This window comes from Lampris incognitus, chromosome 19 (genome assembly GCF_029633865.1).
Source record: "Lampris incognitus isolate fLamInc1 chromosome 19, fLamInc1.hap2, whole genome shotgun sequence".
Lineage (NCBI taxonomy): Eukaryota > Metazoa > Chordata > Actinopteri > Lampriformes > Lampridae > Lampris > Lampris incognitus.
In genome coordinates this window covers 21,669,984-21,684,844 of record NC_079229.1, presented here as the reverse complement: position 1 = coordinate 21,684,844, position 14,861 = coordinate 21,669,984, and the positions used below count along the sequence as shown (strand labels likewise).

General features: G+C 44.9%; 1 protein-coding gene across 1 annotated transcript in view; it reads left to right on the top strand.

Annotated features, from left to right (window-relative positions):
- Positions 1–14,861, top strand: part of LOC130129512 (partitioning defective 3 homolog) — a 465,188-nt gene that overhangs the window by 442,199 nt on the left and 8,128 nt on the right. Inside the window, exon 22 of the mRNA XM_056299064.1 lies at positions 1,322–1,442. Coding sequence (XP_056155039.1) covers positions 1,322–1,442 — 121 coding nt within the window. The remainder of the gene's footprint in view (positions 1–1,321; positions 1,443–14,861) is intronic.

Sequence of the window (14,861 nt, the reverse complement as noted above, 5' to 3'; positions counted from 1 at the left end):
AAGGTACATGCATCACTCACAATGGTGCACGAGGGACGCGTTTGCTTACAGTGATGTTCAGGGGGAGAGCGGTTTGACATGAGGAGAGCGGGAAGTCGGCAATGCAGAAGGGACTTGCGATTGACAAAAAAAAATACATCAGTTGGATTTCCAGCACAGTTTTTACAGGATGCTATGATCATCCAGTGAATTATTTACAAATGAAAAAATAGATGTATCATCAGGAATCAGGAACACTTTGTCATTTTATTTCATGTATACAAGTACATGAAATGAAACGAAATGTCATTTCCCCCAGCCCACAGCAGTGCAACACAAAGACAAAAACACGTATCCAGAAACTACAAGAACACACATATCTAAACTAACACATATATCCAAACTAACACACATGTCCAAACTCAACAAAAAAATCCCTGCCCATAAAGGGGCAGGTCAAGCGATGTACTGGATCTTGTTCATTACATCACCTTGGTGGAAAAAAGTGCAGTCCTTCTAGTAAAGGAATTTTGTTCGTGATTATGTCATTGTCTCGAAATGACGGATTACATGGCATTGAAAAACAGGCTGATGTCATTTTTCATACATTATTGATCTTTGCATTCATCCATCCATTCATCTATCCATTATCCAAGCCGCTTATCCCAATTGGGGTCACAGAGATGCTGGAGCCTATCGCAGCAGTCATTGGGCACCAGGTGGGGGGGACACCCTGGACAGACTGCCAGACCATCACAGGGGGCGCGCGCACACACACACACACACACACACACACACACACACACACACACACACACACACACACACACACACACACACACACACACACACACACACACACACCTAGGGACAATTTAGTATGGCCGATTCACCTGGCTTACGTGTCTTTGGACTGTGGGAGGAAACCAGAAACCCACGCAGACACGGGGAGAACACACAAACTCTACACAGAGGACGACCTGGGACGACCTCCAAGGTTGGACAAACCTGGGGTTCGAACCCAGGACTTTCTTACTGTGAAGCGACTGTGCTAACCGCTGCGCCACTGTGCCGCTCTTTGTGTTCAGATCTTCGAATTTATATAATCCAGAATAGTGTTCAAGTGAATATTATATATTAACGATTAGTTAATCAAAAAGGTTCTCACTGGTCAAACTTGGCTGTGTAAGTGATGTCTTGGAAAGTTAAATAAACTTGAGTTCTTGGCATTTGCTACATATAAAGCTGCCCATTATGGTTAAAGCAGCTTGTCCTTCATATCACTTTACGTCTTCCCTCTCTCTCTCTTGCTCTCTCTCTCTCTTCCTTCCTGTGTCTGTAGCAGCCAAATGGTTCCCAGCAACCATGACCGGATACAGAGGCTGAGGCATGAGTTCCAGCAAGCCAAACAGGAGGAAGACCCAGAGGACCATCAACATACCTACAGCTTTGACCAGCCCTGGGTGAGTGTCTGATGGGCGATTTGCTCTATTGGAGCAGCGCTCAGCCACATGGATCCCTAAACGCTAACCCCCAAACTGGCCTACCCTCAAAACTCCAAAAATAATCCCCCACAATAAACCCCTGGACTCTCTCCTCATCTCCAAACCCACCAGCCGTTTAATCGATCCTCCGTACTTACCTCAGCTCCCTTTCCTAATCCAGCTGACCTCAGTTTGACAGTTACTTTTCTGGCTGTCTTCCCATCTGTCCGTCCATTTGGATGCAGCCAGCACTGATCTCAGCCACCACTACACTTCCCTTTTTGCTTTTTGTGATACGACCAAATAGCCTGAGGTGCTTTTTCCAACTTCTGCCAAATTTCACTGGCTTATTTAAATATTTGTGACTCAACCTTTGACCTTGAACTCAATTGCTCTATTACTCATCCCTATCTGTGCAATTATTGCTCGTTGGAAATATGAGACACCATACTAGGTTGAAGGAGAAAAAATGGGTGTGAAAATGAAACAAAAAATGTATGACATGGATTCTGAGGGAAATTTGGCAAATGGAAGAAACTACTTCACACTCTTTAATTTTCATCTGCCTTAATTAAAGGGATATTTTAAATTAAAATTTGGATTTTTTTTTACCACTTTTTTTCCCTCTGCAATTTATCCGTACCAGCAATGGGATTTACATCTCATAATTTCAAAAATGTAATCAATTTAATTCCTTTTGTTAATTTATTCAAACCGGATTTATTTTATATTCCTCGCGCTGTGCAGAAAACGTATTTTGTTATGCTTCTCACCACTTTATTTTAGGGGTGTTTTTCCCCACATAAAGAAAATCATTCCAAATTGTCGTTATCGCTTAACTTATCAAAAGCTAACATTCTGGCAGTATAATGGTGTTCTCTACTGGCTTTGCTGGGAACGGCCCATTAGTTGTTGTGTTTTTAAAAAAAAAATTTTTTTGAAGGTCATTTATAATTTTATCTGTGGAAAAAAACACAAATAAAGGCAATCCCAAGGAGCTGGTCAAGCTCAAGTCCTTAACTTCCCAAACTGGAGAAATGTCAGTCCTAGTTTGGGAATTAAATTGGTTTGTAATGGAGCTCAAAAGTGACAGGCATCGTTCCCTGCCCCCCCCCCCCCCCACTATAAATGAGAAGACATAACCTTCCCTATAGGGTTTGCTAAAGATCAACCATAGCCCACTCTTGCAAAGCACGTCCCTATATAGAACCGCCTTTGTTTGCCCTGGATTAACCCTAGTGTTAGCCTTCCTGACAGGTGAGAATCTTTGAAGCCACTGGCTTTCTCCAGTGTTGTCTTAATGTCTTTCTCTCTGTGTTCTCTCTCTCTCTCTCTTTCTCTCTCTCTTTCTCTCACTCTCTTTCTCTCTCTAAACCACCCGACCCGCCCCAAGAGAAAAGAGGATGTTAACTGTTTGTTCAGTGCAGAATACTCCCAGGCTGTTTCTTAGCTCCTAATTGCTTGTGATTGTTGACACTGTTGAGTATCAGCTTCTCCGCGGGTAAGAAGATATAAGGCAGTCCCTGGAGGATGGAAGTCTATTTTATTTGTCTGCTCTCATGTTCTGAGAGTCCTGTGAACAAAAATGTACATTGGCAGAGCCTGTTAAGAGAGGTGCCGCGGTGCCCTTGTTATATGTTGCCACTGATTAGAAGGACGAAAGAGAAATGCTGTCATGTCGTGTGACCCAACAAGCAAAATGAATACGGCTGTGTTTAGGATAAATTAAATCTTTGAAAATAATGCAGGCAGTCATCTTGAAAACTAGAGCTGTTAAAAGGAAAAGAACACACAAAAGAGACAATTGGGGAAAATGTGTGTTGTGAGATCCCCCCCCCCTTTTTCTCCCCAAATGTACCTGGCCAATTACCCCACTCTTCCGAGCCATCCCGGTCGCAGCTCCACCCCCTCTGTCGATCCGGGGAGGGCTGCAGACTACCACATGCCTCCTCCGATACATGTGGAGTTGCCAGCCGCTTCTTTTCACCTGACAGGAGTTTCGCCAGGGGGATGTAGCACATAGGAGGATCACACTATTCCCCCCAGTCCCCCTCCCCCCCAAATAGGCGCCCCGACCGACTAGAGGAGGTGCTAATGCAGCTACCAGGACACATACCCACATCTGGCTTCCCACCCGCAGACACGGCTAATTGTGTCTGTAGGGACGCCCAACCAAGCCGGAGGTAACACGGGGATTTGAACCGGCGATCCCTGTGTTGATAGGCAACGGAATAGACCACCATGCCACCCAGACACCCATACCATTGGGAATCTTGAATTAAAGAGATGACTGTTTTTGGAAAGATTAGATCAGATCAGATTAGATTAGATCAGATTAGATTAGATTGTATAATCAAGCAAAATAAAGGCATATATAGATGTTATAGAAAAGAGTTGTACCAGTGAATAAGTTTTGGATTGAACTGTAACTGAATTATTTTGGACAGGAGTAGATCAGGCTGAATTGAATTAAATGCAAATGAAAACTCCAGGAAAAGAGCTCTTGCATATGTTTTAGCTTTGTCGATGTGTTAGGAGATGAGGTGCCCAAGTGTGACAACTGCATCTTCTGTGCTGCGACCTTGCTTGTAGGCAAATCCAAAAGGATCCTGTGTGATGCCTATTACTGTGTTGAGATGTTGGACTGTAACCTTTCCCAATGATTTCATAATAACAGGTGTAAGTGCGACTGGCCGAAAGTCACTGTACTCTTTAGGACATTGTTTATTTTGGAAGAGGTTGTGTATGAGTGTCGACAGACAGTTGAAAGATGGGTTGCCAGACCGGAGCCTAGGCCCTTGCAAAGGATTTTAAAGCAAAAGCACTGCTTGAGTCAGGGCCAAGGCCTTTCCTGGAGGTGGTACACTGGAAGATGCACCTGACTTCATCCGCAGTAATGACAGTCGTATCTGCACTAGTGGGTGTAATGGTCTTGCACATTTCTCAGGGTTGTCGGCAGAGTCAAAACGGGGGGAGAAGCGATTTAGATCATTTGCAAACACAAGTTCATTATCCGGCACAGTAGGTTTGTTTGAAGACGACATTCCTGTCGTCCTCGTCATAGTGGCCCAGAGTCTTCTGGGATTGTTTGCTTTAAAGGATTCCTCCCGACATCTGTGCGCTTGTTTGGCCTCTCTTGAGTTTCTTCTCTAAATCCTTTTCCAACTGTTTTGAGTTTGACAAAGTCTTTATTTTTAAATGCTATTTTCCTGGTGTTGATATTACTTTTGATGTGTTTAGTCACATACAATTTATTATTTGGACAGATCTTTATCCTATAATGCGGTAAGGCTCTCAGGCATGCTGTATTGCTTTCAAAACTTTCCTTAATGGCCTAAAAACGTTTTCTAATCTCAGGTTGCACCAAGATAGGGGGATTCATTAAAAAAAAACGATTGCAATAAAAAAGCAATTGCATTTGAAAATTACTTTTTTATTCCGAGTTGATCCACTATGGACATGTGCGCCTATTTCCATTTATGCCATCCCCAGCCCTGGAAAACACTTTTTAAAATGTCAAGCTGTTTCCATGACCATGGGAATCCTTACTATAGTATATTAACTCTTGCCTGTTTGTCCGCCTGAGTGATTGGTACTTCTTGCATGAAGTTCACATTTTAGCAAGGTTTAAACTGCCATTATTCATATGGTCATTTCATCCCTGAGTAATTCAATGTAACCCATGCACAAATAAAATGAGAGAGAGAATTTTGTTAATTGCTTCCTTCAGCTGCACTCCCCCCGCCTCCTGTGGTATCCTGAAGGAAGGAATTAGGAATTACCCAACAAATAACTACAATTAGCTGACTATCGTTTCATCACTGCTTGTGGTCAGACTGAATTGAATAAATGCATTACATAGTTGTAGACCTAAATCATAAACTTTACTTAATAGCTTAAAAATGTGTTATTTTTTGGAGGGGGGGGGGGGGTTTCCCACGTTTTTCTGCCCAATTGTATCCGGCCAATTACCCCACTCTTCCAAGCCATCCCGGTCGCTGTGTCACCCTCTCTGCTGATCCGGGGGGCTGCAGACTACCACATGCCTCCTCCGATACATGTGGAGTCGCCAGCCGTTTCTTTTCACCTGACGGTGAGGAGTTTCACCAGGGGGACATAGCATGTGGGAGATTCACGAAATTCCCCCCCATTTCCCCCTCCTCCCCGAACAGGCGCCCCGACTGACCAGAGGAGGGGCTAGTGCAGCCACCAGGACACATACCCACATCTGGCTTCCCACCCGCAGACACGACCAATTGTGTCTGTAGGGACGTCTGACCAAGCCGACGGTAACACGGGGATTTGAACTGCCGATCCTCATGTTGATAGACCGCCACACCACCCAGATGCCAAAATGTTTTCTAATCTCGAGATTTAACCAAAATGCCTCATATTCATGTTGAAAAAAATCCATTATTTAACACTGTCATATGAATTTATAATATGTAAATTAATCCCAATTGAAGAAATTCAAATTCAAGTGTCCCATGCTGTCAACAAATCACATGCTGCCATTCTTTTGACTGTCTATGGATAGCTGCTGGGCAGCTAATGCTGCATTAGCTTGTCTGCTGCTACTTTAGCCAGCTAGCAAGCTTTTTATGGACAAGGCAGCATTACCTTAAGATTAGTTTGCAAACTAGCAAACAAAATTTCTAAAAGTTAACTCTAAAAACATTACGTAGTGGCTCAAAACTTACTTGGTTTTGAGACTTATTGAGAAAAAATGTCCTCCTTCTCCTCCTTTTCCCTTGATAACCATGGCTGCTCCATGGTTATCAACCTGCCTGCGTGTGCACAGTGCAAGAGGAGAGGAGGAGATGCTGTGCTGCTGCTGACTGAGATCACAACCAGGGTTCGAATTACACAGTGGTGTTCAGGGGAGCCCCACTGTCCGGTGTGTTACTACACATGTCGCATCCACTTGCATACATGGACATGTGCAGTCAATTGCAGGGTTACTGTGAAGGACAACTGTTACTACATACAGTTAATACTGTCAATAATATTTTACTTCATACAGAGAAAATCTAGCCATGCAGGCAACACAAAGACACAGAAAAACAATTCACCGTTGCAATGCTTTTATATCACTCAAGCAACAACAACAACAACAACAAAATCCTCACAATGAAGGGCGTCCGGGTGGCGTGGTGATCTATTCCGTTGCCTACCAACACGGGGATTGCCAGTTCGAATCCCTGTGTTACCGCCGGTTTGGTCGGGCGTCCCTACAGACACAATTGGGTGTGTCTGCAGGTGGGAAGCCGGATATGGGTATGTGTCCTGGTCACTGCACTAGCACCTCCTCTGGTCAGTTGGGGTGCCTGTTTGGTGGGGAGGGGTCACTGGGGGGGAATAGCGTGATCCTCCCACACACTATGTCCCCCTGGCGAAACTCCTCACTGTCAGGTGAAAAGAGGCGGCTGGCGACTCCACATGTATCGGAGGAGGCATGTGGTAGTCTGCAGCCCTCCCCGGATTGGCAGAGAGGGTGGAGCAGCAACCGGGATGGCTCGGAAGAGTGGGATAATTGGCCAGATACAATTGGGGAGAAAAGGGGGGGGGGTCCAAAATCCACACAGTCAGTCGGCCAATGATTTGCGCTACGCTTCTAAACAGACCAGATCTAGGTTACATTAAATGACAACATCAGAATATGCCCACATCCTCAACTGTTGGTCTTACACAAAACACAAGCTAGCAAGACAACAACCATGCTCTAAACAACATGCAAACACCTATTGTATAGTAAAACATCCTGGAGGCATCACTATGATAATACACCAGAATACGTTACCAATCACACTTTTGTTCAGCACCTTGCAAAAACAGAATTGAAACACCACAGGCCTAAATAAAATAAAATAAAATAAAATAACAATCAATACCACACAAGAAACAGCATACAGGATGCAGGTGCATAGCACACATGCCCCTCATTGCCTATGTTATGTTATAGGCTAGCCTATCCTACGTGATGCAAGTAAATCGGAAACCATCTGGACCTATGGCACACCCACCAAGTGCGAAATCGATGGGATGAACGGTTGTCGAGAGAATCGAAGGACAGACAGACAGACAGCGATTCCTTCCATTTTAGATGGATTATTATTACTCCGAGGAATTTTGAACACTCTCAGGTCATTCATGACTGAGTGAGTGACCACCATAGCCCATGGCAGCAGTTGAGCGGCACCGAGGGAAAAGCAGAGTAGAGCAGTTGCATCGCAGTTAGGGAACAGAATCACATCACATTCATAACAAAAAAAATGTCAATGGTAAATATGACTCGGCACAGTCCTCAAAACGCACAACTCAAGCAATTACCTTATTCTTACCGTAAATCAGAAGCGACCACATGGGGCGTGGGGTCTTGTTTTGACATTGTGACTACTCATCCATAGACCGTTCAAAAATACCGATTAAAATCAGTTTTCTAACAATTTACCATTCACATACCACATAAGCTAACTTGTTAGCTAGCCAACTAATCGAAGAGAAGTTCAGTGGTGACGTAAACTTTTTATTCATTTCATGAACCTTAATGTACAGAAAAATAAAAATCTATAACCTGCGACACAAAAATGGACGATGTTTCAGAGCTCCCCCTAAAGTAGGCTTTCAGGGGAGCTTATATCCTTTTCAGGGGAGCCGAGCTCCCCTTAGCTTCGCTGTAATTCGAACCCTGATCACAACACTCTGTGTGTGTGTGTGGGGGGGGGGGTAATTACGTTTGCCACAAATGATTCAGTGGTTTTATGAACTCTCATGATTCTCATAACTCTCATATTCATGTTTTGGGAGTAAAAAGAAAAAGACCCTGTGCTGAAAGAAAAAAGATCTGCCCCTGTCAGAGTCATTGTTGCGTCTACGAGTAAAAAAAATTATGGCAGTTTTTCAAAATTTATGTCCTCTGCTTCTTTTGTGTTTTTATTGGCAGCGACAAATGCACATGTATTGAGGGGGATGTACCCCCCCTTCCCCCGAAATCTATGCCTATGACCAAATGTAGAAGTTATGAATTGATAACTATGTTCTTCAAACGTGTAAGGATACAGAGGGAGCAATGATAATCAGTGACAGCAAACAACTTAAACACCACGACCGGCCATGTTACCCATGGAGTCACTGTGTCACATAGTATAAAGATGCATACTAGATATGCCTCAGCCTACATTAATTAAGTGCTTTAAGCAGTCTGAAAGACCTCTTGGATGTGTAGCATTTGAAGTAGCACATCTTATTTGTCTGATGAAGCTTGTGTAAGATATTTATTTTCAAAACGCAAACCATTCACTGAGCTGGACCATGAAAGCATTCGTTGGAGTATCCATTTAAAGTACACACCACTTAAGGGCTGCATTACTGGGCTTTGATGCACAACGTCCCTGAGCATTCAAGGTGCTTTAATAGTGGCCTCCTCTCACATGCAGCTACAGTCCTAACTAGGAGCAGACACATGAGTACAGTCTATTTGTACTATATTTGCACTATATAAATATATATATATATATATATATATACATATGTAAATGGTTTCATGTATTTGAGTCCAACCGTTGCAATCTTTTTTTTTTCTTCTTTTTTTCTTTTTTTTTTTTTGGATTCCCCCCCTCTCTTTCTCCCCAAATGTACCCGGCCAATTACTCCACTCTTCCGAGCCATCCCGGTCGCTGCTCCACCCCCTCTGCCGATCCAGGGAGGGCTGCAGACTACCACATGCCTCCTCCGGTACATGTGGAGTCACCAGCCGCTTCTTTTCACCTGACAGTGAGGAGTTTCGCCAGGGGGACGTAGCGCGTGGGAGGATCATGCTATTCCCCCCAGTTCCCCCTCCCCCCTGAACAGGCGCCCCAACCGACCAGAGGAGGTGCTAGTGCAGCGACCAGGACACATACCCACATCCGGCTTCCCGCAGACACGGCCAATTGTGTCTGTAGGGACGCCCGACCAAGCCGGATGTAACACGGGGATTCGATCTGGCGATCCCCGTGTTGGTAGTCAACGGAAAAGACCGCCACACTACCTAGACACCCCAACAACCCTTGCAATCTTAACAAGCTGCCTTTCAGTAAAGACATGCAAATGATAGCAACAGTACTGACAAGTGGAATCGTGCTGCTGTTGTTTATTCATCTCATAGGCTCATTAGAAGCTTAAAAGCATAACTGTGCATGTGGGGGGAAAAGCAAAACACCTTCACATGAGGTCCCCATCAAGCATGCAGTAAGTAATTATTTGGGGGAAGCTCTCTTGCTGAGGATTTGAACCCGGGCCCTGCGTAAGAGAGTTAGCCCACGTCTGAGAGACCAGACGCGTGCATGACTCGCAACGTAGCCCCTCTCAGGGCCCTATAATGACAACGTTGAAGTCTGCTCTCGAACTCCAGCTCCTCCATCACAGAATAATGATCAGGACAACAACCCCCCCCCCCGCCCTCCTCCCACATCACCCAGCCCTTGGCCAACTCGTGCAATTACAATTGGCATGTTTTTCTCCCCTTTCCTTCCTCCCCCACTGCAAAGTGAGAAGGGATTTCCAGATGTTGATCAAAAAGAGCGAGGAATTTTCCAGAGAGTTGCCTGTTCTGTCGCTCCCTGTCTGCAGCAATGAAGCCAATTTGGAGAGCCAATGAGCATGACCACACAGAAGAGTGTGAGCGCCATGCTGGTATCTTGGATCAAACACACCCATGGCAGCTTGTAAAACCCTTATTTACATGAATTCCTTTGAGTTTATTATCTTTCTATCTACCACTACCGGATTTACGTGTGTATGTATGTGTTTATTAGCATATCTTTGTGTGCACATGTGTGTGTCCAGTATTTTGTGATCACTCTCGCTCGTTTGTCGTTGCATGTTGCGTGCACATTGATTTATTTGATTTATCCTCTGCCTGCAGCTCTGAGTTTTTACTCATGTGACACGCGAGTCAGCTGCCTGCCTAGAACATGCAAGAGGTTTATCATAGACTGCTTACTTATGTAGATCCTAAAGAGTGCTTCTGTTCTACGATGCTAATTTAATAAAAGTGGAGGTGATGAAAACAAAGGGGACAAAGCTGGCTTGTTTTTGTTTTTTTGTGGCTTTTTACCCCCTTTTTCTCCCCAGTTGTGTCCGGCCAATTACCCCACTCTTCTGAGGCGTCCAGATCGTTGCTCCACCCCCTTCGCCGATCCTGGGGAGGGCTGCAGACTACCATATGTCTCCTCCGATACATGTGGAGTCGCCAGCTGCTTCTTTTCACCTGACAGTGAGGAGTTTCGCCAGGGGGACGTAGCACGTGGGAGGATCACGCTATTCCCCCCAGTTCCTCCTCCCCCCTGAACAGGCGCCCCGACCGACCAGAGGAGGTGCTAGTGCAGCGACCAGGACACATACCCACATCCGGCTTCCCACCCGCAGTCACAGCCAATTGTGTCTGTAGGGACGTCCGACCAAGCCAGAGGTAACACGGGGATTCGAACCAGCAATCCCCATGTTGGTAGGCAACGAAATAGACCACTATGCTACCCAGATGCCCCCTGGCTAGTTATTTTTTAATGATGGACGTCATTTCACGATATTCCCTCTCACAGTCACAAAACTATGAGGCCTAATGGAGCATGCGATTCAGAGTTGACTGATCAGACATTGGGGACTTGGCTGCTTTGTCTTTTCTTTCTTTTGCTCCTTGAAGTACTTGAAGTAATTCTTCATTGTTATGGTGATGATCAAAACCAGCTTCCCTCGGTTCGGACTTAGGAAGTGGTGGACCACACTGGCTGCTTTTAGTTGGATGCTCTACCTGGAGCCAACACACCCCAGTTACCACAAATGGATTGGACTGGCTGCTAATACATTTGGGGAATTGGGTCTGTGCAGGGACCATAAGAATGAATCATTATCCAACAGAGCTTTTGCCAGCATGTGGCGATTCAGAGCTACACTTTCAGTTTTTCTTATTTTTGCATCTCTCTCACTCTCTGTCTGTCTGTCTGTCTCTCTCTATTTGTCTGTTTGTCTGTCTGTCTCTCTCTGTTTGCCTCAGTCTGTCTCTCTTCCTCTCTATTGTCAGACCCATTAACAGGTTAAATGTATTCCACATGGCTGTTTGTGAACAGTATCGCTGCTCTCTTGAAGCAATTCCCTATGTGGCGGAGTAAAACACACCATTGTGAGAGGTGTATGAGAGTAATGCCATATGTATGAACTGATCCCTTCCAGCAACCTGCTTTGATATCTGGAAGGTCTGTGACCAGGGCGGGACCAGCTATGAACCGAGAACTATTAGGCCCTGGCTCGCCTACTTTTGTTTTGAAGGTCTAAAGCTCAGCTTCCTCCCAGCTGCTTTCATGGTCCTTGATTTTTGATAGCTGCAAATAATTTTCACAATTATGTCCCCCTGGCTGACTGTCTGTGAATGTTCTCATGTTTTAACAGGTGGGCTATTCTTTTCCTCCCCGCTTTGTCTGTGTAACAGCTAAGGAAACAAGGGAGAAATGAAAGTGTGCCGTATCGACATTATTTTTTCGCATTATTGGATAAAAACGAACACGGACGTCTTTTTGATTCAATTTCGGCAAATGTCATGTTTTATATGGCATTGTATTCCAGGCCTAACTGGGAATAATCTGATTGTCCTTCCCCGGATAATGCCATTACACTGACTGATCTTCTCTGCTGGCTATTTCTCATGCGTTTCTCTTGGCGTGGCGTCATCCACCTCAACCTTTCAGACTCGATCTGAATCGTCAAGAACTCTGTCCGTGCCTTTGGGCCAGATAGCTCGAAGTCTCCATTCAGACCCCATCTAAAAATTTTCTGTCTGCATGACTAGTTATTTTCTCAGCACCGCCTTTGGAATGATAAAATAATTCCCCCCTTCCCCTTATGGTTAATCTGATATTCGTTAATATACTCAGCATTGTCTGAGGCGAAGGTAAGTGTTTTTGCAGCGAAACCTGAAACATTTGAGCCCAATTCATTTGACACACATATAATAGTATTATTTTTTTGGTGCTCAGAGGGTTTGGGAGTGGGATTGACACGGATGCTGACTGAAATGTAATTGTGCTGTTATTACAGCTGTCCAAGAGAGAAGGAGAGCGGCAATTTTAAGAACACATGATGTTCCTCGGTTGACACTTTGACAGCTTCCCCACCCACTGCCACACCATCCACCAACCTATACTCTCTTACACATAGACTCAGAATCCCCTCATACACACACACAGTCACATGGAACACACAAAAATACAGGTACACACACACACACACACACACACACACACACACACACAGTCTGGTTTCACTATCCTTGTGTGGACCCCTCGTTGACTACATTCATTTCCTAGTCCTTAACCCTAACCTTAACCACACAAACTACATGCCTAACCCTAACCTTAACCGTAACCCTAATTCTAACCGTAACCCTAAAACCAAGTCCTAACCCTAAAATAGACCCTTTTCCTTGTGAGGACCTCTGAAATGTCCACACAAGGTAGGTTTTGTCAGGTTTTGCTATCCTAATGAGGATATTTGGTCCACACAAGGATAGCTAAACATGTACACACACACACTAAAGTGGGATGTCAGTATTTGTTATGATGAGCGGGGTTTGTCTACTCTACCAAGCATTTGCTAGGTTAGTACTCGTTGCTGGGAAGATCTGGTGTATTCTGCAAAATGCACTTGGTTGACAGTAGTGAAAGTGTCATTTAATATGGAGGATTTGTGACCCAGTATGACGGGAAAAAAAAAATTCCCTGCTTTTACCCAGACAAGCACAAAGACACACACTCAAAGCCCCAGCCCCTTACACACACACACACACACCTGCTTGCCACATCCGTATCTAAGGCTTATTGTCCAGCCCTACTGGTGGCACCTCCTCACAAGACACAGCGGGGCCTGATGCAGCTCTCCTCCGTCTAATTGGCTTGTCATGCACTTAATCAGCCGCCTCGTTAGCACCATGCTGGTGTTGAGGGAGATGCTATCTCCATGTCAACCCCTCTGATGATCAGAGACAACAAACACACACACACACACGTTCACGTAAACTTGCACACATGTACGTACAAACACATATACATAGGTACGCACAAATGCGCACAAACACACACAGATGAGTGGACACACACACACGCTTTCAACTCCTGTCTGGTTCACTTGCAACGTGTGCTCAAGGTCGCTCAGAAAGACTCTAAATGAATGGAGGAATTGTGATGCCGTCGGCCTTTACAAGTACGGCCTGGTATTCATTCTGCCATTACACAAGTTCAAGGACCTGCACTGTGAATTAAGCTAACAAAATGAGATTCCTCTTCATTCATTGGTCCACACATACACTACATGGCCAAAACTATGTGGACACTGGAACATCACACCCAGATGTGCTTGTTAAAAATTTCATTCCTAAACCATAGGAATTAATATGGAGTTGGTCCGCTTTGCTGCTTTAACAGCTTCCACTTTTCTGGGAAGGCTTTCAATCAGCTTTTGGGACATGGCTGATGGGATTCGCTCCCATTCAGCCTCAAGAGCATTATAGAGGTCGGGCACTGATGTTGGGGAGATGGCCTGGCTCACAGTCAGCGTTCCAGTTCATCACAAAGATGTTGGATGGGGATGAGGTCAGGGCTCTGCACGCCAGTCAAGTTCTTCCACACCAGACTCGGCAAACCATGTCTTTATGGACCTCGCTTTGTGCACGAGAGTATTGTCACGCTGACACAGGAAAGGGTCCTCTTCAAACTGTTGCCACAAAGTTGGAAGCACACAATTCTCTAGCATGTCATTGTATGCTGTAGCGTTAAGATTTCCCTTCACTGGAACTAAGGGGTCTAGCCCAAACCATGAAAACCAGCCCCAGACCATTATTCACAGCTGGCACCCTGCGTTCAGGCAGGTCAAGTTCTGCTAGCATCTGCCAAACCCAGATTGGTCTATCAGACTGCCAGATAGCGAAGTGTGATTCATCACCCCAGGGAATGCGTTTCCAGTACTCTGGAGTCCAATGGCGTCGCCAACGCTTTGCTTTGTGCATGGTGATCATAGTTAGCAGTGGGTGTGGCTTAAATGGATGCACCCACTAATTAGAAGGGGTGTCCACGTACATTTGGTATGTTTCTAAGCTATAACAGGTTATCATCTAACCCTAACAAGTCTAGCTAAGTCTAACCCTAACCCACTAACTCCCCACACACTATGATAAGATATGTTTCAGTTGTTTCGCCTGTCACGCCGAGGCTGCCCGTTCCGTCTGTTTGGGTTTTATGTATTCTAATGGTGGCTGTTCACACGCTGACTGACTGGGTTTCTAAAATGTACATAAAGTAGTTTAATTTGTCACTGTTTTGACATATATAGCATATATATTTCTGTATTGTGTTTGTATTGGTGGTACTAGTA